The 27671-nt window shown below is 37.6% G+C and overlaps 1 protein-coding gene across 1 annotated transcript in view; it reads left to right on the top strand.

Annotated features, from left to right (window-relative positions):
- Positions 1 to 27017, top strand: part of DCN (decorin) — a 39510-nt gene extending 12493 nt beyond the window's left edge. Inside the window, exons 3-8 of the mRNA XM_049792203.1 lie at positions 8092 to 8204; positions 18194 to 18407; positions 18596 to 18709; positions 19936 to 20029; positions 24615 to 24753; positions 25492 to 27017. Of these exons, the coding sequence (XP_049648160.1) occupies positions 8092 to 8204; positions 18194 to 18407; positions 18596 to 18709; positions 19936 to 20029; positions 24615 to 24753; positions 25492 to 25686 (869 nt within the window). The 3' untranslated portion in view covers positions 25687 to 27017. The remainder of the gene's footprint in view (positions 1 to 8091; positions 8205 to 18193; positions 18408 to 18595; positions 18710 to 19935; positions 20030 to 24614; positions 24754 to 25491) is intronic.
- Positions 27018 to 27671: the final 654 nt, after the last annotated feature.

The raw sequence follows: 27671 nt of genomic DNA, 5'->3' as shown, positions 1-27671 counted from the left end.
CCAACATTTATTTAAATGTTATTCACTCTGTCCAGACACAGTCACAGCAGCTCCTCCCGTTGTTTGCTTGCATGAAAGTAGATTGAAAACTATCCTACAACATTTACAAAAATTGGCCATGTTATGTTTAGAAGTACCAGAAATAACCAGGAACATATCTCTGCCCTCAGGCCATAATAAAACTAGGGCTGTGCAATGACCGTGTGGTCAGAACAGGAAGGGGTAAGTTTACTTGAAACCAGAGAAGATCCCCCCCCAATGACTCTTTATGGCTACAACATTATGTTAGTGCTAATTCTGGTAAATCCCAAAGTAAAGATTGAGGGAGCTATCCTTAAATTCTCATCTGTTGCCTGCTGCTTAAACTGCGAACCAGGCAAACATTAAATTATATTACTCCAAAGGATCATTCAAAATGTAATCTGTTAGATAATGCTCACTTTTCTGAGTCACTGAAATGCTCTCTTCTGACTACTGTAAAACGCTTGTAAGAAATAAATGTTTCACCTTAATGCATGAGTACTCATAGATAGTACATCTGCATTGCATCCACTTTGACTAAAGCCATTATGCACATGGTGCTGGCAGATTGCATGAATCACACAGGACAGTTGCTGTTCCCTGATGGGATGTTTTACGTCTGTAACCATGACAGTGGGAAATGTAAAGCTGGCAATTCTAGGAGTTCAGAAAACTCATAATATTTGATTTTTTTTTTTAGCTTAATATGTTAATCCCTGAAGTCTCATGATTATCCCTGAAGTCTCATGATTATTTCAGAATATTTTTCTGCCTTTCTAAAATACTTCAGTGCTTCCTGAGAAGGCATATACCTTCCAGACATTTGAAATTAAAAGTCAGTTAGAAAAAACACAGAAATAGAAGTTGCTTGATTTTTAGTTTCAAGAATATATCATTACTCTTAGGTATTAGCTTTTGGAGCCAGGAGGCTGAATCTATCTGTACCAAAAATGTGACTAGCACTGAAAAATAATTCATAACATCTGTAGCTTGCAATATCCGTTATACTTTGAAATATGTGTTCACTACATGGAGTGGGTGGAAATGGAAAAGAGCAGTTAAAGCAATGCATTCATTTTTAAACCTTTGCTAGGGCCTTTATAATTATTAGTGGTATCGTAATGGAGAATTATGCATGTGATCATAATGTGTGAATTTGTTTCTATTTTTCTGTGTTTCTCCCTTTGTTCTGGGAAGCAATGTTGTAAACGTTTGGAAAAAAAATGCAGTGTACTAACTTATCAGTAGGTCTACCTTTGTAAGAGGCTGCCTCAGCAGGGGATGGAGCTCTTTTTCTTCTTCCTTCCTATGGCAAGGGTCAGCGGTGTACAAAAATAATCATCTGTGATAAAAATAAGTCCAAAACAGATCTTAATGGAAAATGAGTCTTACAGACTGAAAAGCAGGAAAAAAAACTGACAAATGGTTGTGAATCACCTGTAAGAAGATGTATTTTAAGTGTCCTGCATTCCAATGGACACTGCTTTTTTATATCTCTTAGAAAAAAATTATTACTGCTGATTTCACAGCAAGCGAGGGGAAGGTGGAGAACAAACTTTTACTTTGAAAATGGGAGAAAGAAGGAGTCTGTGGATACTTCTCCGTAGAGAAAGACAATTGTTTCTTATTTTATGGATTGTGGGATGCAAATAATAAAACTACCCCTATTTGCAAATCCCACACAATAGAAAACAAATTTCCAGTAAATACTGAAGCAGATAGCCTGGGAAAGCATCAGTGACCTTGTCTGAGTCCAAACATTCAAAGCTGTGTTAGGGTCCTTGCCATCCTTCCAGAAAGCAATTCTTGAGTCCTGTGATTTTCCGTGACCGAGTACCCTGACCCCGTAAACTTGCCGTTCGCCTCCTTTGCCCCAGAGTCCACTCGGGGCATTACGAAGGGTATTGACCCCCGGGGAGGGCTCCTGCCCGTCAGGGGGATGAGCAGGGCAGAGCACACAGCAGCGGGCACAGGCAGCTGCTGGAGAGGCTGCCTCCGCCGGGAGAGAATCCCGGTTGGGAATTACATGTAGCTCAGCCCAAATTCCTCAGCTGGCAGCAGCTGTTTGTGGAAACTGAAGGAGTCTTGAAAAGAGCCCCATTTTATGGCCCCTGTGATAATAATCGTGAGTGTTGCAATGTAATAACACGTGTATCTGAGCTACAGCGTTCAGATGTCTCTCTGACTTTTGGCCCCTTCTCTCCAGCTGGGGAAGGGAAGGATTATTCAGAGGAAAAAGCCCCATCCCTGCTTGTTGTAAAATGGATAGGTGGAGGGGAAAAAACCACCCTGAAAACACCCCTCAAAACCAAACAAAAAAATGAAAACACAAGCTCTGTTGTGTTGTTAAAGTTGCTTATAATTGGCACTGTTCACATATTTGTTATTTTGACTATGTGGTCTCAGTGTTGCAAGGGTGCAATTCTCAGGGCTGTGTCCTCGTCTCTGGGCTACAGACTCAGACTCCCGTTTGCTTAGTCTCCCTCGCTGGCCCCATAAATCTTGCATTCCTTTTCTGCATAGTGGTATGGCTTCAGCAGAAACATGGCTCCGGGCCAAGTTGCAGACTAACTTGTGGCTCTTACTTCTGAGAAACTGGAGCAGCGGACTGAAACCCCTTCTTAGCGAGGAGGCTTCAAAAGCCACCCTTCGTCTTTTGTGGGTGAAATAATTCCACGGCCACTTGATCACAGCAGGTTATTCCCTCAGCTGCAAAGTAATAAAGCCTGCCTCGTATATCAACCCCCCTAACGTCCCTCAGTCCTCAGACTATTCCCAAATCCTTGCTACATCTCCTACACCTGTTTGGCTGGCTTAGCGGCAGCATACGCTAGTCGGGCTGGTGCAGTGATACGCAGGAGATGGGTAGGTACTGATTGCTGCTCTCTCAGGGACTGCATGAGGGCCGAATGATACCAGCCTTGGCTCTTCTCTCCCTAATTTCTAGTCTCATAAAATCTCCAGACCCATCAGCCTTCTGTCCTCTCCAGGAGGTGAGGCAATCCCAGCTAAACAGCCAGATGCTGTAACTGGCTTAAGAACTTAGAAAAAAACCCTACACCCCACATTGACAGGATCCCACAGAGACAAGCCTGATTTCTGCAAAGTTACCTTCTTCTCCATCCTCCCACTAAGGAGGGATTCCTGGTCCTGTTACCCTCTCCCCACCCAGCATCTCCTAGGTGACTGTAGATGAGCCTTTCTGTGCTCCCAAAAGTGACCGTGGGCCCCTGTTGTCTGCGTGAAAGAAATCTGTTGATGATCCAGCTCTGCTGGATTTCAGGGAATACATTCTGATTGTGTTTGTTATTCCAAAAATCTGTGGTGTAGTGACTAGTGTAAGACCAAGTTAGGAAAACTTCTGCTAGGGATAATAAAAGTTCAGCTGATCCTGACTAACAAAAGGAAATATTTCAAGCTTACTTAGACACTTTTTTTTTTTTTTTTTTTTCATTTTGTAGTTCTATGGCATATTCTGTTCTTTATGTGTTTTCATATGCATGCATTTTTACACACATACTTGTACACTGGTGGCAATAGTTGAATGCTACAGGTTGATAATGTAGAACAGAAGAAAATTTCTACTTATAGAAATCTGCAGAGAATAATACAGATCTGACCTGTGCTACAGGAAATGATGGCTGTTCAGCTTCTATAAGGAAATCATGATTTCTCCCAAAGAAATATTTTAGTGCAAATCGAAATGGTCTTTATGACTAAGGATACCTGAACTGATTTATTAGATCCCTTGTATTTCCAGAATCCTTAGGCTCTGAATTTCAGTGTAAACAAGGATTTTGGAAGGGTAGAGCTGTACCATTTCTACTTATTTGTGAAAAGGTAGAATTTTAAAAAATGTATTTACCAACTTAAATAATAACTAACTTAGTTTTATTCAACCAAAATAAATAAAGACATATGTATTTTCAATTTAACATACAGTGGGAAAGGAAGAAGAATCTAAATTTTTAATCAGTTATAAGTTAATCCTAGGACCCAGAGGCCTGAAATATTTCCAGGGAACTGAATACCAAACTGTGTAGCACTGATTATTCACATAAAAAGTCAGACTGCTATGAGAAATTTTCCTATGGCTTTTTAAGAAGCAAGCTTTAAGGTATAAAAAATCATAGCCAAGAGGTGGAATACTTGCGTAAACTGTTCCTAAAATGATTGAAAGGTGACTCAATTGGCACTTTCCAACAGCAGTTCCCCTTTCAGTTGGTATTACATAAATTTCACTGGAAGGCATTTGTAGGAGGACACGCAGTCATACTGTACAACAGGCCTTCAGAAGTGTAGGGGCATCACTTGAGTTTCTCAGGAATGAGTAGTAAGGACAGCCCACAGTTCCCCTTTAAACTTCCCGGTCTCCCAGACACAGAAATTCTGTTCCAGGAGCCCAGAGCCATTTCGGCCTCTAGCAGGATTACGATTTTCTTGATTCGGTTCAAATTCTGCCATGCTGTCATGTTAGTTCAGGCTGCCCCGTTCATCAGAACTGGCTGTCTAGTGGCCTGTCCTGACCAGAAAGGTTTGAAGGTTTGCTCTCCAGGCAGGGAATCTCCAGCACAGGGACTAGTTTGCACTACACCGATGCCCCTCTGACATGTATCTAACTGGAGATACATCTACCTATAGAGAGACCTGGACCTGCAAGGCGAAGCCCAGCTATTGAAGCCGATGTAGATGTGACAAGTGGTGAAATACTTGGATCCAGTCCACACCTCAAACACAGTTTAGTCCTGGATTACTTAGCTGCTGATTTTACAAGGCAGTGTCCAGATCCACCCATTTATAAACTCTTCCTCCACTGGAGAGCTCCAGTTAATGTAGCTTTCAGCTGGAGGATGTCCTAAACTGCTTAATGATATTGCAATGTCTCTCCAGCACCCGGGGTGCATCCTGTACTCCTCTATGCTTTGCCCTTCAAAACTCATACAAGTGAAGAAAAAAATCAAATATAATTTATATAGCTGTTTTCTGAAACATTTTTTAAAACAGCTTCAGGAAATCCATACAGAATATACATGAGATAGGTAATAAAACAAGTTTAATATTTGCTATTGTATTGTACATCCTTCTAGTTTCTGGTACAAGATAGGAAGCTTTTATAAATCATATTTCACAAATGGATATCTGATTATTAAATCTGTCTTATCTCTATAATATGAAACATTGAAAGTTTAACCTCATTGCTCTGAGAAATTATCAGTTTTACCCTATCCAGGGATAGCACTTGAGCTTTTTAGAAGCTCACATGTCAAGCTTGATATGTACAGTTGGAAATTTAGTTTGAAGTTTAGTCTCTGGCAAATTATCCTTTCAGTGGCAATCTAAGTGTTCCTACAAAGTATATTCTAAGGGCATCACATAAAGGACAGCTGTATAGCTCTCATGTGCCTGAGTTTCTGCCATAAGCACTTATTTACAGATACCAGTCTGCTAATACAAATGTACTGTCAACCAGAACATAGAAATATTACTTTGAATACAAGTAATTAAACCTTTTTTTATATTTATATATGAAAAATGCTATAAAAGTTGCTAGACTGTAAGAACTTCTTATAACAAAGTTATGGTCTTGAAAAAGTAGTGCTTTTTGGGAAAGAATTTTTAGTTGCTGACATCATTCCTGTCTGCTGAGGACAGAAACTGTCCAAAGACAACCAACATACAAATTATACGGTATCACATTTTTATATATTTGGAACTCTAGTCTTGCACTTCTGAAAGTAATGAAGGTTTTGCAACTGCCTTCGGTAAAAATGAAGTCCACGACCAAATGAAGAAAAGTTATTTTAGTAATATGAAGAATCTTAATCTGTATCATATATTCAGGCACTGAATATCAGTCAGGTAAACAGGATGAGATGTGAGCTTTGGCTTTTGTCATTTTATGTACTGTAGAAGCTTTTACTAATTCATCCCAGGCTGGATGATTGTGCTTTTTAAAATATTTGGATGATGGTGTGATTAAAATTCAGCCAGGTTAACCTATAATGTACTCAGTTTTAATAAATATCACATCCAAATGTTTTAATAATTTTTTAGCTAACGTTAGAGAACTTATGGGTGGGAAAATAAATTTGAAAGAGTGGCTAAGATGTTTTTTAAATTCAGAAACCGAACTTTTGTAATGGTAGGACAACAGAACATGTTCTATACGGACTAATATTATCAATTCAAAAGTGAGATTAGAAGAAGCAAACACTTCAAAAGCGTAGGCCTCCTGCACCCATATGTAGATAACTAAAAAAGCAATCTTGTTTCCAGAATTTGCTAAGCACCAAACAGGAGTAACAGGTACCAGTAGGATCTGTGAGATGCTCAACACCAGAAGATTCAGACCAGGCACCTAAAGACAAATTGGAGACCTCATCTGCATGCAGATATGTTTAAGAATATGGCCAAATCTATAATGAATTCTTAGTGCATCGCTAGTTGTAGTAAAAAGCTCCAGTACACATCGCTGTGGCCTCTCTAGAGTTTATGGTCAAGTTTTATAGTTGTAACTAGTTAAAAGGATTAGATATTGTACCAAACATATACTTTTTATCCTTCCAGTTAAGAGCCAACCATTTTTTTACTCTACATATACATATATCTATATATATTCTAAAAAGGATTGAAAGAGAAGGTGTTTTGCTTAACATTGGATTTTGACAGAGAACCCTACTACATTCTAGGTGCGAAAACGCATTTGTGATGAATGTTAAACATCACGAACCACAGAATTGCTGAGTTTGGAGGTCACCTCTTGAGATTGTCCAGTCCACCCCCTTGCTAAAGCAAGTTCAGCTAGATCAGGTTGCTTAGGGCTGTGCCCAGTCACCTTTTGAATACCTCCAAGGATGGAGACTCCACAGCCTTTGCAGGCAAAGCATATCTTATCTCTGGGCAAGCATATTTCACTGTGTTTGCAATGCCATGCTTGAAATTAAAATATATAGGTTTAAAAAGATAATATATAGGTATGTATCTTTCATCTGAGAACAATATCACACAGTCTGCCATCATACTGGGGAGACACTGGTGATACTTGCTGAGAGAACTTTCCCAGGAGAGTTCAAATATAACTTTAGAAATATTTGTTAAAAACTTTGCTGGTAGAAAGACTGTCCTATCCAGAGAAGTCCACTTTTGGTAGATGCCCATATAGAGACTTTATTAGTATCTATAAATTTTTGCCTACCAACCATTCATTTAACATTTCACATTCTGTTAAAAAAAAAAAAAAAATAGACTCGTTAGGAAAGAACATTTTAATTTTGTGGTAAATCAGAATGACTATAAAAGATTTGCTCTATTCCAAGTCACAGTATGAAAGGAAAGCTGGGTAAAGCAAGTGTTATTTAACACTAAATAATTTCATTTCCATGACTTCATCGGACTTACATATCAGCTATTCAGAAAATAGTCCCAAAGAGAGTCTTTAATTTAAACTGTCTGATGTTCTTTTGGCAGTTGTAGTGAAACCAAGAGATTTGTTCTCCAGAAAACTTGGACATAGTTTCAGATGAAAGAAAAGGGGGGAGGTGGATTGGATTTTTTTTAAGGTGGACTTTACTGCAAGTTATTCAGTTACTGTCAAACAAACAGTATTTTTTCTGGAAATGATTATAATTAACTATCGTACTTTCAAAAAAGCCTACTACCTTTTAAATAGCAGGAAATGTTCTCTGTCCACAAAAGCTAACATACAGTGAAATTAATAAATACCATACCTCTTTCTGAAAGCAATTCTTATTCACACAATTGAGTGGGATTAAACATGTTAGAAATAATTTTCCCAAACTCAATCCTTTGCTCAAGCTATAACTCAGATATATACCCAGAAAAGGGCATAATGGAAATGAGAATAAATAAATTTTGATTTGACATAGCAAAATAAAACTCCCTTTGACTGGCTGGAGACAGAAATACTTTCAGATAAGTATTCATAAGCTTCTTCAGGAAATGAGTTCTAGAAATGGTATTTACTGAAAGGTAAATATTGCTAAGAAAAGTACTGACCCCTATTTGAAGTTTCTTTCAAAGTCAATTTTTTATTCTTTTCACTGTCCCTAGGTCTGGAAAAAGTGCCAAAAGACCTTCCTCCTGACACAACTCTGCTGGACTTACAGAACAACAAAATCACTGAAATTAAAGAAGGAGATTTCAAGAACTTGAAGAACCTTCATGTAAGTGTATAAATGAACTAGCATTTGCCAAAAAAAAAAAAAAAAAAAAAAGTGGAGAAAATGTGGTTTTGGCCTGGTACTCAGGTTTTTAGAGAAGACTGATGAAATACTCTATGATCTTCCTCCACCAGCCCAGCCTATTTATTTCCTTTCCCATTCCTCTCCCGCAAACTCTTCTCATACCACAGAAGTTTCTCATCTCTTTTCAGCTCTTCATACCTGTCTCCTGTCCATTCAGTCTCCTGATCTCCACCAAACTTCTCTCACCTATTTATTTATGTTTTCAGTCCCTTTGGCACAGTGACTTGATTATTTCTATTTAAAAAGTAGATCCATCTCAACCCTGCCAACCCACTCACTTATTACTGTATTCCTTCCCTTCCCACCTCTGAGCTCACAGAGATTTGTATCGACCATGTTTGTCAGCAGTTTTTCTGTACCAATTTTAGTTCAAGAACCTTTTCAAATCAATCTTCTGCCCCCTGCACTACAATGAAATTGTGTTTTTGCAACAACCTTCTCCTAGCAAAACTCCACCTTCATCCTCCTTTACCTGCCAGTTTTTTCCAACATTGCTGTCTGTTTTCCTCTTTGCTGAAATATTTTCCTTCCCTGGTTTCTGTGACTGCCTTTTTCTTCTGGTTCCCCTCTTCTTTTCCAAGTTTCCATCAGACAACTACCTTCCTCAGGTTCCAGATTTTTGTTTCTCTGTCTGAGGTCTTCCTCCCTTATTTCTATACTTTTTATCAACATCTTAAAATTTATACCTCACAGTCTTGCCTCAATTTTGTTGAAATCTCTTTCTCTCCAGATCAGAAAAAGGCTATGACTTCTCTGCCTTTCAAAGTAATAGCCCAGCTCAAGCATATTTCTGAAAAGATTATTTTTCTAGCCTTTCACCAACTCAATTTATCCTCTGTATTGTTCCAGTTGATCCTTTTTGATTAGAAGCAATATAAACTACTTGGCTTTCCTTTCCTGGCTCTTCACAGCCTCTTTCTGTTCTATTGTTTTCATTCACAACCAAGAAGCCAACTCCCACTTTTTATCTGTTCATGATGCCAAAGCCATCACCCAAACAAGCATTGTTTCAAACATTGCATCTGCATTCAGCCACTCAAACTTGGGGAAAAAAAAAATCCTAGAAACATTTATCTCCTTAATTATGTCCAAATTCCCTCTTCAATTTTTGTTTTAATGCACCATCAAGAAGAAAAGGTTTTAAAATTTTGTAGGAATAGGCACAATGCCAGTCTGTCCATAGTGGAGGGAGCTGCACGAGTAAATCACGATGAGGTTCATCTCATCTAATTTTAGTATAGGTGTTTATACTTGAGCCAGTTATACAGATAACCTCTACAATCAACAAAGAGAAGTAGGTACTTTTACCTCACATTTCATCTGACTTGGTTTTAGAATGAGGTGACTTGTGCCCCAGAATTTTTTTTTCAATTCCTCTGCTTGGCTACTGAACAGATTTGACACCCTAATTCCTGCCCACTTGTTTTGGTTTTCTTCCACCTCAGAGAGGAGTCCTGTGTTTTCAGTGAAGATCATCTGCAAGGTGCTAAAAAAGAGAAAAGGCTTGTCAGTGAAGTCAATCTTTTCGCAATCCTTCTTCATGACACTGCATGAAATGAGTCAGAGCATGGTATTGCAGATGAAAAGCACTCTCCCCAGTGACTTCTGCCTACCTGGTGCTCAGCTCAGGTCTCTGTTATACATCCCGCTGTGAGTTAAGCTGTTGTGAACTATGTCATCTCATTGAGTTTAACTCTATGGATTTTTTTTTCTTTCTTTTATTACAGCGGATATAATTTAATAGTGAATTAAATAGGTAACTCTTCAGGGAAGAGATTCTTTCTTTGTCTTACTCCCAAAAGTACCCAATACATGCTTAGGGACCAGTGGAAATCATACAGAAGAGTGACAACGGTAACGTAAGTTTTAACAAACAACCTTCAAAACAATGCAGTTTTCCTGGATTTACTCGAGAACAAAAAATGATCTTCTCATCTCCTCCCCAAAATAATATTTAGCCATGCAATACATTTATGTAACTAGGCACCATCTTTACTCTCAGCAGGCATCATTCTTCTCCTTGTGTAATATGTGGGAATGATTCCCATTCCCCACCTTGCAATTAAATACTCTTCAGAGTCATAGCGAAAGGGAAATATTGTTTTTAGATAACTCAAAAACTTCGTTGTTGACAGAGCTCCATTGTCACTTTTGTTTTAAGGAGATATGTGTGCGTGCGAGACATACATATATATATCTCTTGTATATGCTTTTGAATCATATTCCCTGATAAACATGGCTTGTGTTAGCGTTACACTTGACAGTGTGATGTTCAAAAATTTCTAGACGTCTTAGACTTTACTAAACCTTCTTATACTCTACTAAAGCAGGAAGATTTACATAAATTATCAGTATTATTGTTCCAAAATCTAAAATGATCAGCAACTGTAGTTAACCTCTTGCATGAAGTGATCACTTAGGGGAACAATTCCTCAAATCCCAATTGTAATACATCTTGGAAAAAAATGAACAGTATAGTCAGTTTATTCCTTTTGAATATTCTTTTAAAATTCTTTCCTAATTCCTATAGACATCACCAACCACAAGCGTAAAAGTTTTGAAAGAGATTTTCATGAACAAGCCTGGTTGAACCTAAAGTTTGACTTGTACTAAAAATCAGATGAAGTAAGGAGAAAAGAAAGGATCTACCTATAACCTGCCCGTGGCTTCTCTTTCAGCACAAATGTAACTGCTTATGCTCTGAGTGCACAGTACATGGAAATATAAATGAAAGAGAAATTAGTACCTACAAAAATATCCTTTGTATCAGAAAATTTTCCTGAGTAGGTAAAAGAGCAGTTAAACTTTGCAGCTGTGGAAATATGGCAAGCAATTAGAAAAGGATGCAGCTAAGGGAACATTTATCTGCAAATAATAGCTGCCTTCCAGAAAACACCAGAGTCAACAGTTTTGGTGCACTTGATACTTTTATAGTTTTAAATTTATCCAGGAAAAAATGGCTAAACTATTACTGTTGTACTATAAAAACTCAGTGAGACTTCACACTATTTAAAAATGAAAGATAAGATCTATTTTTTACCAGAGGACTTGGGAGAATAGGAAAAAATTGAAGACAGTCTTTTTTTAGGGCCGATGACCGAGTTTTGCAGCTTCAGAAAACCGTCTGATATTATGTAAAAAAACCTGCTTATGATTTAGACCTGTGGCAAAACAATCAGAGACACGCTCTTGGAAAAGCCAGGAAAAAAATCTTCTATGAAACTGTCAGAATTTTCCAGGCAGACTGACACTTCTGGATAGAGTACAGTACTTTGACCCCATGGACACAATAAAGAATCCAAAATACTACATGAGTAAGCTCTCATGCAGAGTGAAGGAGGAGTCTACAAAAACAGCGCATGGAGTTGCATGCTGTGTGGCAAAGCCAAAGCAAACCAGCATAACACCTGGCACTTGGAAAAAGAGGTAAAAGAAACTACTGTCTATTAGATCACTGTAAGAACAGCACAAACAACAGAATAGTGACGTCATGCTTTTCCAACAGGAATTTTTCAATGGCACGGTGTTAGTACAGCAAAAGAAGACGAATGCGCTATTGGCCTGAAATCAAATGGAACATTGCTTAATCTAAGCTGGCAGAACTATGCAAAGCCATGGTTGTGCATACAACAATGCTAAAACCAGTTGTATTTATACCAAAAGAAAAGACCTGCACAAAAGAGATAAAAGATTTAAACTTGGGGATTACTTAAGGTTATGACCATATCCACACTAAGGGATTATCAACACAAAATGTATGGGCAAACAAACTGAAAAGCCCTTTGTAGTAATATCAAGTGGAAAAATAATGTATTGCATTAGAAAAGTTTCATGCACTCTTTTTTTTGATCAAAAGAAGGCTCTCTATGGAGGGATGAGAGCCCAGATTAAGTGAAGAAAAGTCTAAGAACATCTTCCAGGGATACAGAACAGCTCCCAACAGATCAAAAAAATATTAATGACAGAACACAATTGTCAGATGACTCATTACAGCTTCAGTTCCCTTTTCCCAGGCATAATTAAAAGAGAAGTTAAATAAACATAATGCTCTGAATATCACAGAATGAAGAATCAGTAACCACCAGCATGCTGTAAAAAGCCAAAGACAGATATCTCTGTCCAGTTTCTACCTCTGAACCCAAGTCCCACTACCACCAATGGCAGACATTCTTAACAGGACTGAGAGATACCTGTTTTGATTTTTTTTTTCCCACTTGGTGCAGCTGTAGGTTTCTAACAAATATTCTGAGAAAAAAAGAAGTTAATCTTTCTGAAATGCAACACTCCCTTAGAGAGCTGTCATTTCCTCAGACTCTCCTTTGCATTGTGCTTAACACACAATGAGATTTGCGACTGAAACAAGTGTGTAACATGCCACGTGCATGCAAAACATTTTTAATGTGAAGAGGGTAAAGATCTTTTTGTGTGAGGAAAACAACAGAAGAAAATACTTTGAGGTCCTTAACATTCTGGAGAGAGTCAGCATACTAAGCTAATGAAAAAAGGAAATTCTATAGAATACAACAATAAAAGAAGCAAGTAAATTGTGATAAAATGAATGACCAAAATGCTTGCCTCAGTAGACAAGGACAGGGTTGAAAGATTCTCTAGAACTCCAGAGCATTAGGATTATTTTTTGTTGGAGCTGGACAGTGTAGAGCCAGCTGCTCCCTGGTCATCTGTGCACGTCAAGTTACACAAGACTTATCAGGGAGAGCTCAAACACCGCAAAACTAGATCTGCAGCAGGCTCCTTGGCTTTGTGAGATTATTGAGCAAGGTACTGCGGATGTGAGCAAACTGCTTTCCACAGTCGCCTTTCGTTTGTATTGACAGGCTGTTGTTTCAATGCCTTGCCATCTCTTTCCCTCAGTTCATTCATTTCTTCCTTATTGTTTCTATGTCGTCCCTTTTTCCTTGCCTTTCTGAGCTATGTCCACTTGATCCTAGGTTTGACAGGGTTATTACCAAACCCCACCAAAGAATTTAAGTAACAACAAATAAAGAATAATTGCACCATCATGGGGGTTTTTATACCTTTATCCTTTTCCTGCTTTAACTGCTGATCATGGGCCCTTCAGGAGACATAACATCTGGAAATCTGTTCAGAGACCTCCTTGGATTCAGGGGCTCTTAGTTCCTTCAAGTTACCAATGTTTATGAATTTTCAAATGAATTTTAAAATGAATACTTCTTTTGTAGAATTCTGTCTCCTGGTATAACACAATTAGAGAAGAAAGTCAAGTTCTGGTTTATATTTTTTGTGTTCTTTGTTGTTTCGTTTTTTTTTTACCTAAGTGTACATTCACTCCTAATAATTTTGCAGAAAAGTTTGACTATATGTCCAGGTTATGAGTATGACTTGACAACTGAAAACATAAGGCAAACAAAAAGGACAAAATTTTTTATTATTTTTATCTGGATCCCTGACTCCTGAGCTTACAATTCTTAAGGCATTACTGTTCCTAGCAGAACTGTAATAAAAAGCAGGTAATAATGTAATACATAACCCAGGAAATTAAAGAAATTCCATCAGGTCAGCGGATTGACTTTTCAGTTTAAACCCTGAAGGACGCATGCATCATTAAAGATTTGATGTTAGGTAAGAGTACCATCCCCAGCTGGCAAAACAGATGTATCACCACTTATTACGGCTGATAACAATTTGCTGATCATTTTACAGTTCACTTCTGATTTTGGCAAGGTTCTTGCTTCAAACTATTCTAAACTAAGAAGAACAGAAGTAGGGATGAAACCCCCTCAGAACAATCCCCTGAGATTCTCACATAATGAAATTACACCAAAAAATACAATCCCCTGCTCCGCACCCCCAGACAGGACATAAATTGTAAGTTTTGGTTAACTCCAAGAAGAGCAACCCATGCTAGTTTCTACATGATTGCCACATGCTCTGTCTGCAGTTTGTAAGGGTGTATTTTGACAATAGCCTGCCAACAAGTGTTCCAAAATTTTCCTGAATTGTGAATCCTCCTTTTTGTTTTGGGAATAAATATTTGAAGTAGAAACCAGGCCAGAGGGAGCGAAATGGCCAGACTCCCACTGACCTCAACGCAGCCAGCATCTATTCCTGTCATACAGTGATTTTTTTTTTTTTTTTTCCCTGACTACACTAATACCAGAGGTGTTTCAGTAAAAAAGTAAGCCAACTTTGGAGCAAAGCTTGGATTTTTTTTCTTCTCTGAGCACCGCTTAGACTGCTGGTCATGATAAGGTTGTCTGTAGGTATTACCACAGTGCGATATTATGACAGAGTCAATGTTTGCATGTTGTATATGACAAAGGAAAAAGGCTTTAGCTCAGGAAAATGAGGCTGGAAGCTAATTTTTCTCTTCTCCACAGGAAATTGCTATGAACCCTCTAAGCCTGACTAAGTGACATCTTTAATACTTGATGTATTTGTGCCTCTTTGTTTTCTCTTTCTTGCCTCTTTTCTTCCCTATGGCTGAATCTCTCTGCATCCATACCAGGTCACGCTGAAAGCTGTACATTCGTGCCCTCAGCCTTTTGTACTGAGAATCAGTGATGTGCTTCAACTCCTTTTTTTAAGTTTTGTTTTGTTTTTTTTTTGGGGGGGGGGGGTTAGGGAGGGAAGTACAATTATTTAAAATATCTTTTTCCTTCCACTAAAAATGGAGGTGTGGAAGAAGGTGGATTTTTGAGTAAAAGTATCAGTTCCTGTGGCTCTGTTCTAGGCATTGAGATTTCTGCCTGTTCATTTCATACTAGCAGCATCGCAAGTGCTTTCTGTGGCCAAGGTCTCCAGCACTTTCAGCACTTTCAGGTTGACCTTTATTTTTCCCTCCAAGTATTTCTTGCCCTGTACAAACTTTTCATATGTCCTTTAACAAGATGAATAGAATGCCCCGTCATGCCATCTGGGCTTTATTCAGGATAGCTAGTCCATGTGGCATGTTTTTGCCTAACATCCCTTCCTCAATAGCACTGCCTGCAGATGTTTTCCCTAGGTTTTTCTCCTCTAGTTCCTGTTTTCACTGACCTCTAAATTCCCCTGAGTTTTTCATTTTGTTTTATTTTGGTTTGGTTTAACTTTTGTTACATGCAAACCATACGGGGCACATTCTGAGGAAAGTAAACAGCATTGCTCCGAGGCTAATAACTTCGTTCTTTAAGTCTTGCATATAATAGAGTTATTGTGAAGTGGGAAAGGAACCCAGGGGTATGGCTTGCCAGGTGCTATGCTGGTGTGTTATCCTCATCATTTGCTGTTGCTCTGGGAGACAGTAAAACTTCTCTTGCAAATTCTGATGTGTGGGTTTATTTTTTTCTTCTTTACAGCTGCACAACAGTGTGGAAAAATAATGCAGGTTTAAAATACCAGGAGCGGGGACTTGCAGAGCAGGGTGTAAGTGGGAAATGATATTCTGGTACAAAAAGTTGCAAACTACAGGTTTGTGATACCTTCCCACCTTATACCACCATACATAAGTTCCCACTGTGAAATCAGTATTTTATAGATACCTTTGACAGATACCATCATTTCTAAGTGAGACACTTATTGAATGTTTGAGTAAAACAACAATTCTGTGCGTTTCCCCAAGGTAACATCATCATATTCAGGAGAAAGCATTGGCAAAGTAGAACAGATTAATCCTAGATACCTAGGTAATTTCTGGTTTTGGTCAGGACTCTCAGTTCTGCTCTGAAGGGCTGTAACCATCTTCTTAACATCAACTGCTCAGAGAATATTTACACCGCAGTGCCCAGCTTAATGTATACCTATCTATTTCCAGCAAGAAATATTTCACATCAGATCATCAGCTGTGATAATCATAGCCCAAACATTTTTTATCTAAAAGACAACAAAGTTAAAACAAATCAAATTAAAAAAAAAGAAAAGATAAGGCAGACTTTCAGCTGAAATAAATGACCAAGCAGTACAAAGCAGGATGCAGGATAAAAATTTCAAGTGCTGATAAAATGGGTCTAAACTCATTGAATGTTGACTTAGAGATCTATGCAAAAGAAATCCATGGTAAAATTAAGGAAAAGAAAAAAAAAGTATCTAGCAGTAGCACCTTCAGTTATTCAGTTATTATGATAAAAACAATGAAGGAGACTCATCTGCATAATTCAAGCTGTATCCCTCGTAATACCTGGACTGTTTTCCATGTCCTAATATTGTTCAGGTAGCTGTATTACACTATGGGCAGAATCTACATCTGTATCACAATTCTGGCAATGGTGTCTCAGGAAACTATACCTGTATGTACTCCATGTGTTCTTATAGCTCAGGCTCAAATAAAAGAGAGCTGGGGCCATGGCTTCCACTGACCAATATATTTATTTTGGGAGAGGCTTATTGTTAGGGAAATACTCTGCTGAACTGTAAGTGACCTTTTCTGCCTCCTGTTGCAAACGTGTTCTTGCTAGCTAGCATACAAAATTAAAACCAGATATGCTCAGCTTTACGTGTACTCAGTGAAACCATGTACAGAACACATTGCTTGCTTTGCTCAGGATGATCTGCAAGAAGCATCCATTAGGGAAAAAACACACATCAAATACCATTTTAAACTATCTTCTCAGCTCTCTTTCAGTTTTCGTGATGGAGAGGTGCTGTCACAGATGCTGATGTACTTCTCGGCACAGTTTTAATTCTTCACTGATTGTGGAAAGAGTTGAATGCTCAATTTTCCTCCAAGAAACAGACTAAAGTATAATTCTGGAAATAGTAAAAATGTATTAAAATGCACTGAATGTTAACTATAGTATATGCAATATAAAAATTCGTGGTTTAGTAGCAGCTGTTGCCTTCTGTTTCTGAAAATAACATAATGGAGTCAGTGAACAAAGATGCTCTATAGCTATTCTCTAGTAATACATATAAGTAGATATCATATTTATTCTACCTAATTCACTGCACAAACATACAGCTCTGTAAGTCTGATAAGTAGACAGCAAACAGATGGAATGTTAAGATTCATTCTGATATTTATCGTATCTGAAATCCTTTCCATTAGCTGCATTACTGTTCTGACAGTAATGGGACTTTCTCCTCCCTTTCCATGTCATGGTTGGTTAATCAATACAAGAGTTAGCAGTCATGTAAAATTTCAGAGGCATACGGAGACCACTTATTACAGGTAACAGAGCTTTCACGGAGGCCTTTCTCCCCTGACCGTACAGAGAGCTGATTTGCTTAGTCACCCTGGGTCTGGATATCACAATTGTTGTGAGAACTGGATTAGGCACCTACACGGCAGGCAGAATGAATACGGTCCACGATCCCGAACTGCCAGACTTAGAGGGTGATGCTTCACATTGCTCCCCTTCCATACCAAGTTACGCTTAGCAAAAAAATAGCTTATATTTCTGCAAAAATGAGGTTATTCTCAGACAGAAATCTAGGAAGTGCAGTCTGTAAGACTAACAGGAAAGAGGCGATGACCTGCATATTTTTATTAAGCTGGGTTGTGTTTTCACTGCATTGAGTCATAGAATTTTCTGTTCAGGAAAACTGCTTAGGATGGCTGTGTGATGATGGGTAAGGTATAAAAGTATCCTCAGAATAAACAAAATTAGAAAAAGCAAATAAAACTGTTAATGTTAGTTTTATGTGAATGTCTTATTCTTCACAGCTTTCAAATGGAAGGGTCGTACTTATGCTTGGGTATAAATTATGGATGCTAACAGAAGCTGCATATGCCTCAGCAATGAAATAACACTTGTATTTGTTATGTAGGCCTTGCTTATCTTTTCTTGTTTCAGAAGTTCTTAATCGATTTGTTTTAGTAGTGCATTGCATTTTCTTCAGCTCACTAGCTTGACCGTCAAAAGACACTAGAAAAAAAATCATTTTTAAATGTTTCGTTCCTAAAATAATTTCCCTAGTGATCATTTGAGATCTCCTTCATTATTACCCCACAGGCATTGATCCTTGTTAACAACAAAATCAGCAAAATAAGCCCGTTAGCTTTTGCTCCTCTGAAGAAACTGGAAAGACTTTACCTGTCCAAGAACAACCTGAAGGAACTCCCAGAAAACATGCCGAAGTCACTTCAGGAGATACGGGCTCATGAGAATGAGATCTCCAAGTTGAGGAAAGCTGTCTTTAACGGACTGAATCAAGTGATTGTCTTAGGTACGAGCATGAGAAATTATAACAAAATCAACTCAGTGTTTTTTCAAGATGTTGTTTTTAGTTCAATCAGTGATTTTATGTAGAAAGCCAAGAAATGCTCCAATAAATTGTTCCTCCAAATTAGCTTTGACCTGAAGGATATAGGTACCTAGACTGCAGCACAGCTCACGACCATGTTTTGTTGGCAGAACTAGGCACCAATCCAATCAAGAGTTCAGGCATTGAAAACGGGGCTTTTCAGGGGATGAAGAGGCTCTCCTACATCCGTATCGCAGACACCAACATTACTAGCATCCCAAAAGGTAAGAAATTCAATTAATATTTCAGAGATTTGCACAGTTATAATACAGTGACTTCCAGTCAGCTGGAAAGAAACGATTATGGAAGCCTTTTGAGTCAGTCCTTAGAGTATCCGTTAGTTGACTACTTCATTTTTTGGTCAGTTGACTTTTATTGGTTTAGAAACTTTTGTTTTTCTATTATGAGAAGCTCCACAAGAGGTGCAGTGTCAAAAGTAAGGCATTTTATGTTACTTTGCTTTTCTTGTCTCATAGCTGAAACTGGAAGAATGTTTTCACCCTCCAACCCTGGTTGGTGAGCCTGATCAACATTACACAGCTGTAAACTCATGTAGAATGAACTGAAGTTCTACAAGCATAAAATCAGCCCTCCACAAGTCTGTGGGTTTGAAGCCAAAAATACTATTCCTATACAAAACAGAAACATTTGCCATTTTTAAAAGTACTTCATTGCAAATTGCTACAAAATAACAACTTCAATATAACCTATTAAAAAAAAACACAAACCAACAACAAAACAAACCAAAACAGAATGGTTCCAATCCAAAGGAAATTATATTCAATTTATTCATACATCAGCCAGCAGACTGTTTTGAAATAGCTAAAAACTTTTTGAAGGTTAATACTAGTTGTTATTTCTTTCTTCCCACATTTCCTGGTTTGGATGTCCCTTTGAGGGACCTCAGATAGTTAAAATATTTGGTTCCAATTTTTTTTTTTCCTGATAAGCAGAATTTTAGTATATGCCTAGTATGTGTCCTACCTAAAATAACATCAAAATTATTTTACCTGATCTTTATAATCTCATTTTCTGCTGCTGTTATTTGTTAAATATCTAGGTGTCAAATGTTCGTAGATTTCTGCATTGTGGATAGTCTGGCTAAAATGAAGGCTTTTTCTCTTACATTATTTTATATGTCCCATTTACATAATCATGAAGGCTAGAATTCATATCTGAGAAGAACTTCATTTAATTGTTTTTTAAGAATTAACTGTTCTATGATGACCTTAGGAGCTTGGTCTTATTTCATGTCAAATAAATTGTTACTAGCTGTTTTCATTTTCCCTGATTGTGAAAGTTCCTAGTTTCATTCAGTGAATTGTTCTTGGCCATGTCTAGTAAAAATCTTTTTGTTACTGTAAAAGTGCCTCAGTATAACACAAGTCCTTTAAAAAAAGGTAATAATCCAGTTTTATCAAAAGTAATTTGGTGGTGGTCTTTCTTTCAGGCCTTCCCCCATCCCTTACTGAGCTTCACCTTGATGGTAACAAAATCAGCAAAATTGATGCTGACGGTCTGTCTGGACTCATCAACCTGGCAAAGTAAGAATTAATTTCTTCTTTTCACATAAAATACTAGTTGAAATTGTAACCACCACACACACAATTAGAAAGCATCATTCTGGGCTTCATGAGTGTTATCACCATTGAAGAAATATGTAACTTAGCAGGAAAATCTTCTAAGGACTTGTGTACTGACTTAAGAGAACAAAACACTTTTTTTTTTTCTAACAACACTTTCCAGCTGTTTCCAATTATGAGTGATGTATGCCCAGGACAAATGTTTCTTTGATTTAAAAAAAAAAAAAAAAAAAAAAAAAAAAAGAAGAAAAAAGATAAAGAGAGCAATTAGATTTTTTATTTATGTCATGCTTCTTTCATTGTATCTTGATCTTTGTTTTATGCAGTTTTCTTGGGCACTGCCTTACTCATGCAATTTGCCCTGAAAACTGAGGAAAAAAGCATATGGGAACCAAAACTCCCTGCCCTAATGTTTCCTTTGTTTCTCCAGAAAAATAAGTCTGCAATGAGTTCAAGAACATGACAAAAAAATAATCATACAATATAAACCAAAAAGTGTCAATTTTTCAGAGTGATTGTACCTTGCTAATCTGTGAATATGTTGTTGAATAAGTTTCTCTGACTGCAGGAAAATGTAAGAATTCCAAAAGAAGAGGTATAGACATACAGAATTATTTGTGAATTAGTTCACATTAGATAACATGCTAAAACAGTAAAATGGACCTTTACTACAAGGCATTTTAATGCTATACTTTAAAACTTTTGTATGAAAATAGAAGTGTAACTGATCTGAAAGACTGTTAATCAGATTACTGATCTAATTCCTGGATCTTCATCTTAATCATTCTGCTTGTCATAATGAAGGCAGAAAACAGAAATAAAAGAAAGATTACTGAGCAACTGGAGTTAAGTTCACTGCTGGTTAGAGTAGCTTGGACAGCAATTTAGTGCAATGAAGTATGTAGTAACTTAACACCTATTTCGAATCTGACAATTCCAAGTGATAAAGCTTAGAACAGCTTTCTAGAGCTTGTAAAATAAGACATTTCAGCTCATGTTTGATGTTCATATTTGATCACATATTCATCCCTGTGTAAAAAAAAAAGTCTGCTGCTGGATTTTAATAAAAAAAAAAATAAAAATACCATAATTATGGGTTAAGGGACTATGAAGCAGTTACTGTTTATGATAGAGACTTAGTATAAAATAGAATATCCTCCAGAGAAAAGATAAAGAAAACTTCCAAAACCAAAACAAGGACATAACTACTCAGGTAGAAGGTAATTTACTGGAGGAGGGACGTGAGGGGTGGGCGAGCTGTCCTGCAGATGACAGAGTTTTTCTGCTTTTTCACATTCACATTCAGAAAACACTACAGTCAACATCACATGGACAATGTTGTTGGAAGTCCTTCTTAAGACAAAGTTTTATGCAGCAAGTGCTGGTCAACTGCTAAAAATATCTAACCTCGGGCTGCTCCTGTTGTGGCTGTACTGTACGGAGAAACAAGATACTCTGTTGACGGTGGTGTGGAAATTTGGAGCTGCTCAGAGTAGGCACCAAGCTTTAAACTGCTCTCTGGCTTGTGCTCAAGCAGGCAACGTAAGCGTAGTCAGAAATCCTCTTTTGTAAAGTTGAAAAGTAAGGCAGAATACGGATTGGTGAAAAAGGAGCGCATTGGACATAACACAGGAGACTGATGAAGAAAGGAGGGAGCGATGGGAGAGCTCCAGGGCAGCATATGGCATAAACCTAAGGAGCAGCACGCCCCTTATGTCACAGAAACAAGCTACCCCAAACCAGGTTTTATTTACACATCTAAGTCTTCAGAAACATCCGTACGGGGTCAGACCACTCTCCTCCTGGATCGTGTCAACTCATGCTCAACAGCCCAACAGCCGTTCTAAAGCACAGTTAGACTTTGAGAAACAGGTGATTTTTCTGACTGCGTTAAGGTGTTTTGACCTGTAAAATGTTCCATGCAAGAGCTCAGTGTAGATCTACTGCTCGTTCGCTTTTGAATTCTTGAGTTCTAGCTGACCATCACTATTTGTCCTTTTTGCTTGTTTGTTTTCACTGTAAAACTACTCTTAAGTCTTTCAAAAGTCTTCATATAGTGCTGCAGTGGGAAAAAAAATAATCTCATGAACGTAAACCGAACAAAGACTTTGCTGGTTATGTGCAGGAATGAGTTCCACAGGAGGATATATGCATTACACAACTGACGTTACTAATGTCTATATCCCATTAAAGTTTACTGAAAAGATCTAGCTCCATACAGTGGAAGTTGCATCAAGCCCAGAATAACAATGATGTTGAGGAGCATGAAGTTTGTTTAGAACGAAGTGGAAATGGGCCAGCAGGGAAGTTGGAGACAAAAGAAGGTGAAAAAGTATTTGAGAATTTCTTCAATTTTCAGATATGTTTCTGATCATGCTCTTCAATGATTTACAACACTGTGACTAGATCAGCTAAAATGCTGGAAAAATGTTACCTATTTGCTAATATAAAAGGAAGTATATGTCAATATATTAAGCAAGAGTGATTTTTCAACTTCTTGCCTTTTTTTTTTCCCGTGGGAAAGAGAGAGATGAAGACCATATTCCTTCCTAACATTCTTAATCACCCTGTATTTTACACACTAATATTGACTTATTTCATTTGTAAACATAGCCCCGAGTTGCTGAGAGTTTGTTTGTAACACATTTAGATGAGATGTAATTACATATAATTTCACTGCTTGTGGGAGTTAGATCCACTTTTCTACAGACTCCTCCAATTTCATTCTTTCCCTGAAAGACTTTCCCCGCATGAGCTAATGCAGAGTTGGATCTTGTCCATCCCTATGGTGTGTAAAGGGGTTACTTTTACTTCAACAGACCAATGTGAAAGCCAGACCTGCTGTTTTTCATGCTAGTCTCCCCAGGTTTGACACATCTACTTGTAGACCTGCATATGTAGCAAGCATATATTTAGATATGTGTCAACCAAGAATTTATAGCCTTCTGCCAAAATGTTGGGGTTTTTTTCCCAATCCTTTTAAAGACATTCACTATGAGCACCCATCACTGAGGTCCTTTGAAGACATTCTGTAGAACTATAGACCAAATTGCTCTGTAGTATCAAATCCCCCATCCTTTCCTAAATCTTGATGTACTCTGCTCAAAAGGAATTTTGTTCTAATATCTTTTGAATGAAAATTCTTCCTGATCAAGTTCTGGCAAAGATATGGGGTACTGTGAACTGATTTCTGAGTGAAATAAATCCCTGTTGATGTCAGTGGGAGATCTCATTAAGCTCTCCTTTGTCATTTAATAGTTTGACAACATTGCAACGTTTAAATAACTATGATATGACTATTTGTATTATAGATAACACCAGTTAGCAACATCTTTCTTTGTTTAGTATTAAAAGGAGAAGTATAAAATGTGCTTCCATTCTTGGACAGCATTATTTCTGGAAACAACTCTGCCATAAAGATCAAACAAGAATTTTTAGTTCTGTGATTTTATGCTAGGTCCAGATTCTTACTTTTGAAGTTGGCACAAGCTACAGAGAATTACAGGTAGTAGATTACTGTGAATAAGACTTTTTTTAAAAAGTACTCATCCATAGCAAATGGAAGACAATTAACTCTATCCCAGCTGAAACCAGGACACCTATATTAAATTCTTTAATTGATTCAGTTATTAATAAACCTCAGAGCATTTTTCCCTCAAAATTAAAGAAGACTGCTTAGAGAAAAAAGATAAAGCAAACTAGATGAAGTAGGTTTAGCCTTTATACAAATAATTTTCTCAAAGGACAACACTCCTGATGATGATAACTCCTGCAGAATTACCACTGAATTCCTCACTGCAACACAGAGCATTGTAACCTATGAGAGTCTCTTGAAAAAATTCTGTGGTTTGGTAATTGCAAACCAAAATAGCATTAACACGGAAATACACAGATAGGACCAGATTTTCCAAACTGGACATAGGTTGTGCTAGTAAACGTGGAATGTGGATGTATAAAGGAGGAAGGATGATTTTGTGATGAAAGCTCTGCACTGGAACCTAGGAGAAATGCGTACGTCCCACTTCTGTGTCCTGCTGAGCAGATCATTATGTATGACTCGGCTCCCGTTTCCAGTCTGTAACACATCTCTAACTACAGAAGTATCTTAGGAGGATGTGGTGAAGATTTAAACTCAACAGTTCTGGTCACCTTGGGTTATGTAGTTTGACAAGGAAAGTTACAGCCAGTGCTCCTACAGTCATGCGAGAAACTCTTAATCAGCTTTTAAAGAAAGACTGGTGCCTATGGAGATACACAGTACGTATTTACAGTGGGATTAGTCATATAGCTCATGAAAGTATGCAGTACCATGGGCACAAGTTGAATGATATCATGATAATTATCATAGTTCACATCAAATGTCAAAGTTATTTAAATGCGTTCATCTAAACTAGCTCTCCATGGTGACTCTGCACCTCATGCATAATTCTGAAAATTAGCCTGGTCTGTTCAACAACACTAGTGTGGAGAAGTAATCAACCCAAGAATGATGGTTACGTGGGCAAGTGTAACATATTTTTTAATTTTATTTTTCTTTTTTTTCCAGATTGGGTCTCAGCTTCAACAGTATTTCTTCAGTTGAAAATGGCTCTCTTAACAACGTACCTCACCTGAGAGAGCTCCATTTGAACAACAATGAACTTGTCAGAGTACCTAGTGGGCTGGGTGAACACAAATATATCCAGGTAAAGTTTATCACACTGCCTCAGAGAGCAATAGTTGAAAGATTCCAAATAGAATTTGTGCATATTGCAAAGACATGCAATGTGCATTTCACACCAGCTGCATTTTTGAGGTCTGTGTGGCTGGGTAGCTAGAAACATGGCTTCTTGGAACCAGTTAAAATCTGTCTTCACTTGGACTAAGATTTTACGGGAAAGAAACCTCCCAAAGAATGAAGACTCCCAAATGTAAATCGCCACTTGCATGTAGCTTGGGAAAATTCATCAGAAATGGTGACTCTGGAGCAAGGTAATATTCATCAGCTATTTTAAATCTTCGTTAGTGATTACTTTGGCTCTGAGTCCTGTGCAGCTGCACTCATGAGAGTGAAAGCATTAGAGCTAGAGAGAAACCAATTAGCACCAAATACATTCTTTATATAGACCATATGCTTCTGAACCTCAGCACCGTATTAATAATTCCACATCTTTGACTCCTGTTTTGGTTACAGTATGATCGAATGATAGTAATGTTATTAGATTGCCTTGCACAGTTTCTGCTCACTCTGTAGAAATTATTTCTAATTGGGTCTACTCTAGGTATTTCAAAAGGTAAGCAGAATCTAGCATCCGTTTGGAAAAAAGGATATATTATTACTCTGTATAACATTGCACAACACGCACCTAGTATTTGACATAAAATCTTTTAACTTATTTGCTGCAGTAGCTGTATTTCTCACCTCTGACTTCCATGCTTTTCAGGTGGTCTATCTTCATAACAACAAAATTGCTTCAGTTGGTATCAACGACTTTTGCCCTCTTGGCTACAACACCAAAAAGGCTAGCTATTCCGGTGTGAGTCTCTTCAGCAACCCCGTGCAGTACTGGGAGATCCAGCCCTCTGCTTTCCGGTGTATCCATGAACGCTCTGCAGTACAGATTGGAAATTACAAATAGATGTCTAAAGATGGGGTTCGGTTGTGTTTCAGATAAAGTCCCTGTCGTAATAGGCCTGTTCACAAAATTGTTGCTAACAATTAATGCCAAATACCAGAAACTTCACTTTAAAGTGGAGATGATCCATTGATGTAGAATAAATGAATCATTACAGATGTACAAGATCAAGCATACCATCAAAAAGAATTGCCAACTGTGCTTTAAACTGACTTATTTCAGCCTTCTTTTCCAGCATGCTTTCTGTGGTATTTTTCAGTTTGCTGAATGCTACAGGTTTTCAGATTCCACTGTATATGAGATTCGGAGTAAATATTTGTCAAGCTATGATATAAAAAAAAAAAAAAAAGATAGTGATTGAGGTTATTTTTATAGCCACACACACATAAAAAAATAGTAGAGGGAAAAAAGACTCTCCAATCATCTTGAGCCTTGAGAAGGTGAGAGTCACCTCCTTTAAATTTATTTCAAGCCCTGGAGGTTTAAAAATATCCACTATAACAGTAAGCTAATTCTGAATGTATCTGTTTAGCAGAGGCAAATAAAGTTGTTGCTAATGTCATTATTTTGGGAAAAATAAAATAAATTCCTATTGTACACATAGTTCTTTAAAGTTTGCCATTCTTCTAGAGCAATGCTATTCAGGATTAGCCTAACATAATCCTATTGAACAAAATAATGAGTAGACTGCAGTACAAAACTTGTAACCTATGTCTGGAGCTCAATGACTAAATTTCTCTAGGGCAAATCCCTCTCACCTTAGTCACAAGAGCAGTTTTAATGACTTCAGTGAGACTGCCTTGCAGAGTATGGTATTAGGGTTTAGTCATTGGTATCAATCCATGTATATATCTAAACCAAAAATAATAGCAGTTCACTGTTCACTTGTTCTGCATTGTACATTTGTCAGCATCCTTTACTGTTTTTGTTTTTTAAACAATGTTTTTAATTGTCAAGTAGAGATATGCAGGCTCCCCGTCTGATGAATTTGTGGAATTTAGATTATAAGCAAAATCATACGTATAGCAAAATATGAAGTGAAATAACTGCAAGGCCTAGCTGGACATTGCTGGGACATCATTCATAGAATTATCTTCTTAGAGTGATTTGAAGCCCTCTGCGAACTGGGATTCTTCAACCCATACCAGTAGGTAGCAAGCACATCAAAGGTAGGCTGCACATTTCTACTGCCAATCTACAAAGCTAAACATATACTCAATAAAAATGTCACCTTAAAAGAATCTTCTGCAGCCTCTTAATACTCCAAGGTCAATCTCTCTAATTTGTAAAACTTATATGTCATTTATATTAAAGAATAATGTAATACAGGCAAACTCCAAAGTGTTTGTCTTTATTTTCTGGTTTGATAGCACAACATAGTGTGTCAGAACTTTAATTATGATCAAGTCTTGAAAATTAAACATCTTTGGCATGGTGATAGCTAAAGTAAGAGCAAGCTGTGTCAAATTCTCTTGCCTCAAGAAACTTTTTCATGCCTAACACTCACAGGCATTTTTTCTAGAAAATGAATATATTCTCTTTATAGCCGTCCTTTATTCAAGTAGTAAATAATTAGAAACTATTGTGATTTACTAAAGCCATTACACAGAAAAATCGTGTTTGCGGTCTTGTTAGCTATCTTCTTCATATGGTAGCCAACGATTTTGCCCATTTGCGTCAGCTTTTTCTTCTGGGTTTCACATTTTCTGAGTGTTATTTTTAAATAAAACTAACAGTACAGGATATCCTTCTGTCACTGGAAGGAAAACCCTCCAGAAATACAGCAGGTAGATTTTTTCCTTTTGGTTCTTGGTTGGATATATGCTATTATTCAGAGAGAGACTTCATGCAGAAAGCTGAGCACTGGCATTTCAATAGAGAACAAAGGCATTGTCTTAACTCGACCAACTCCACAGGGTTTGTATGTACACGGTTCAAATTAGCAGATACAGATACAACTTACAGGAAGAGATTTATGCAATAAATAA

Source organism: Accipiter gentilis, chromosome 34 (assembly GCF_929443795.1).
Source record: "Accipiter gentilis chromosome 34, bAccGen1.1, whole genome shotgun sequence".
Classification (NCBI taxonomy): domain Eukaryota; kingdom Metazoa; phylum Chordata; class Aves; order Accipitriformes; family Accipitridae; genus Astur; species Astur gentilis.
This window is presented reverse-complemented; position numbering and strand designations above follow the sequence as displayed.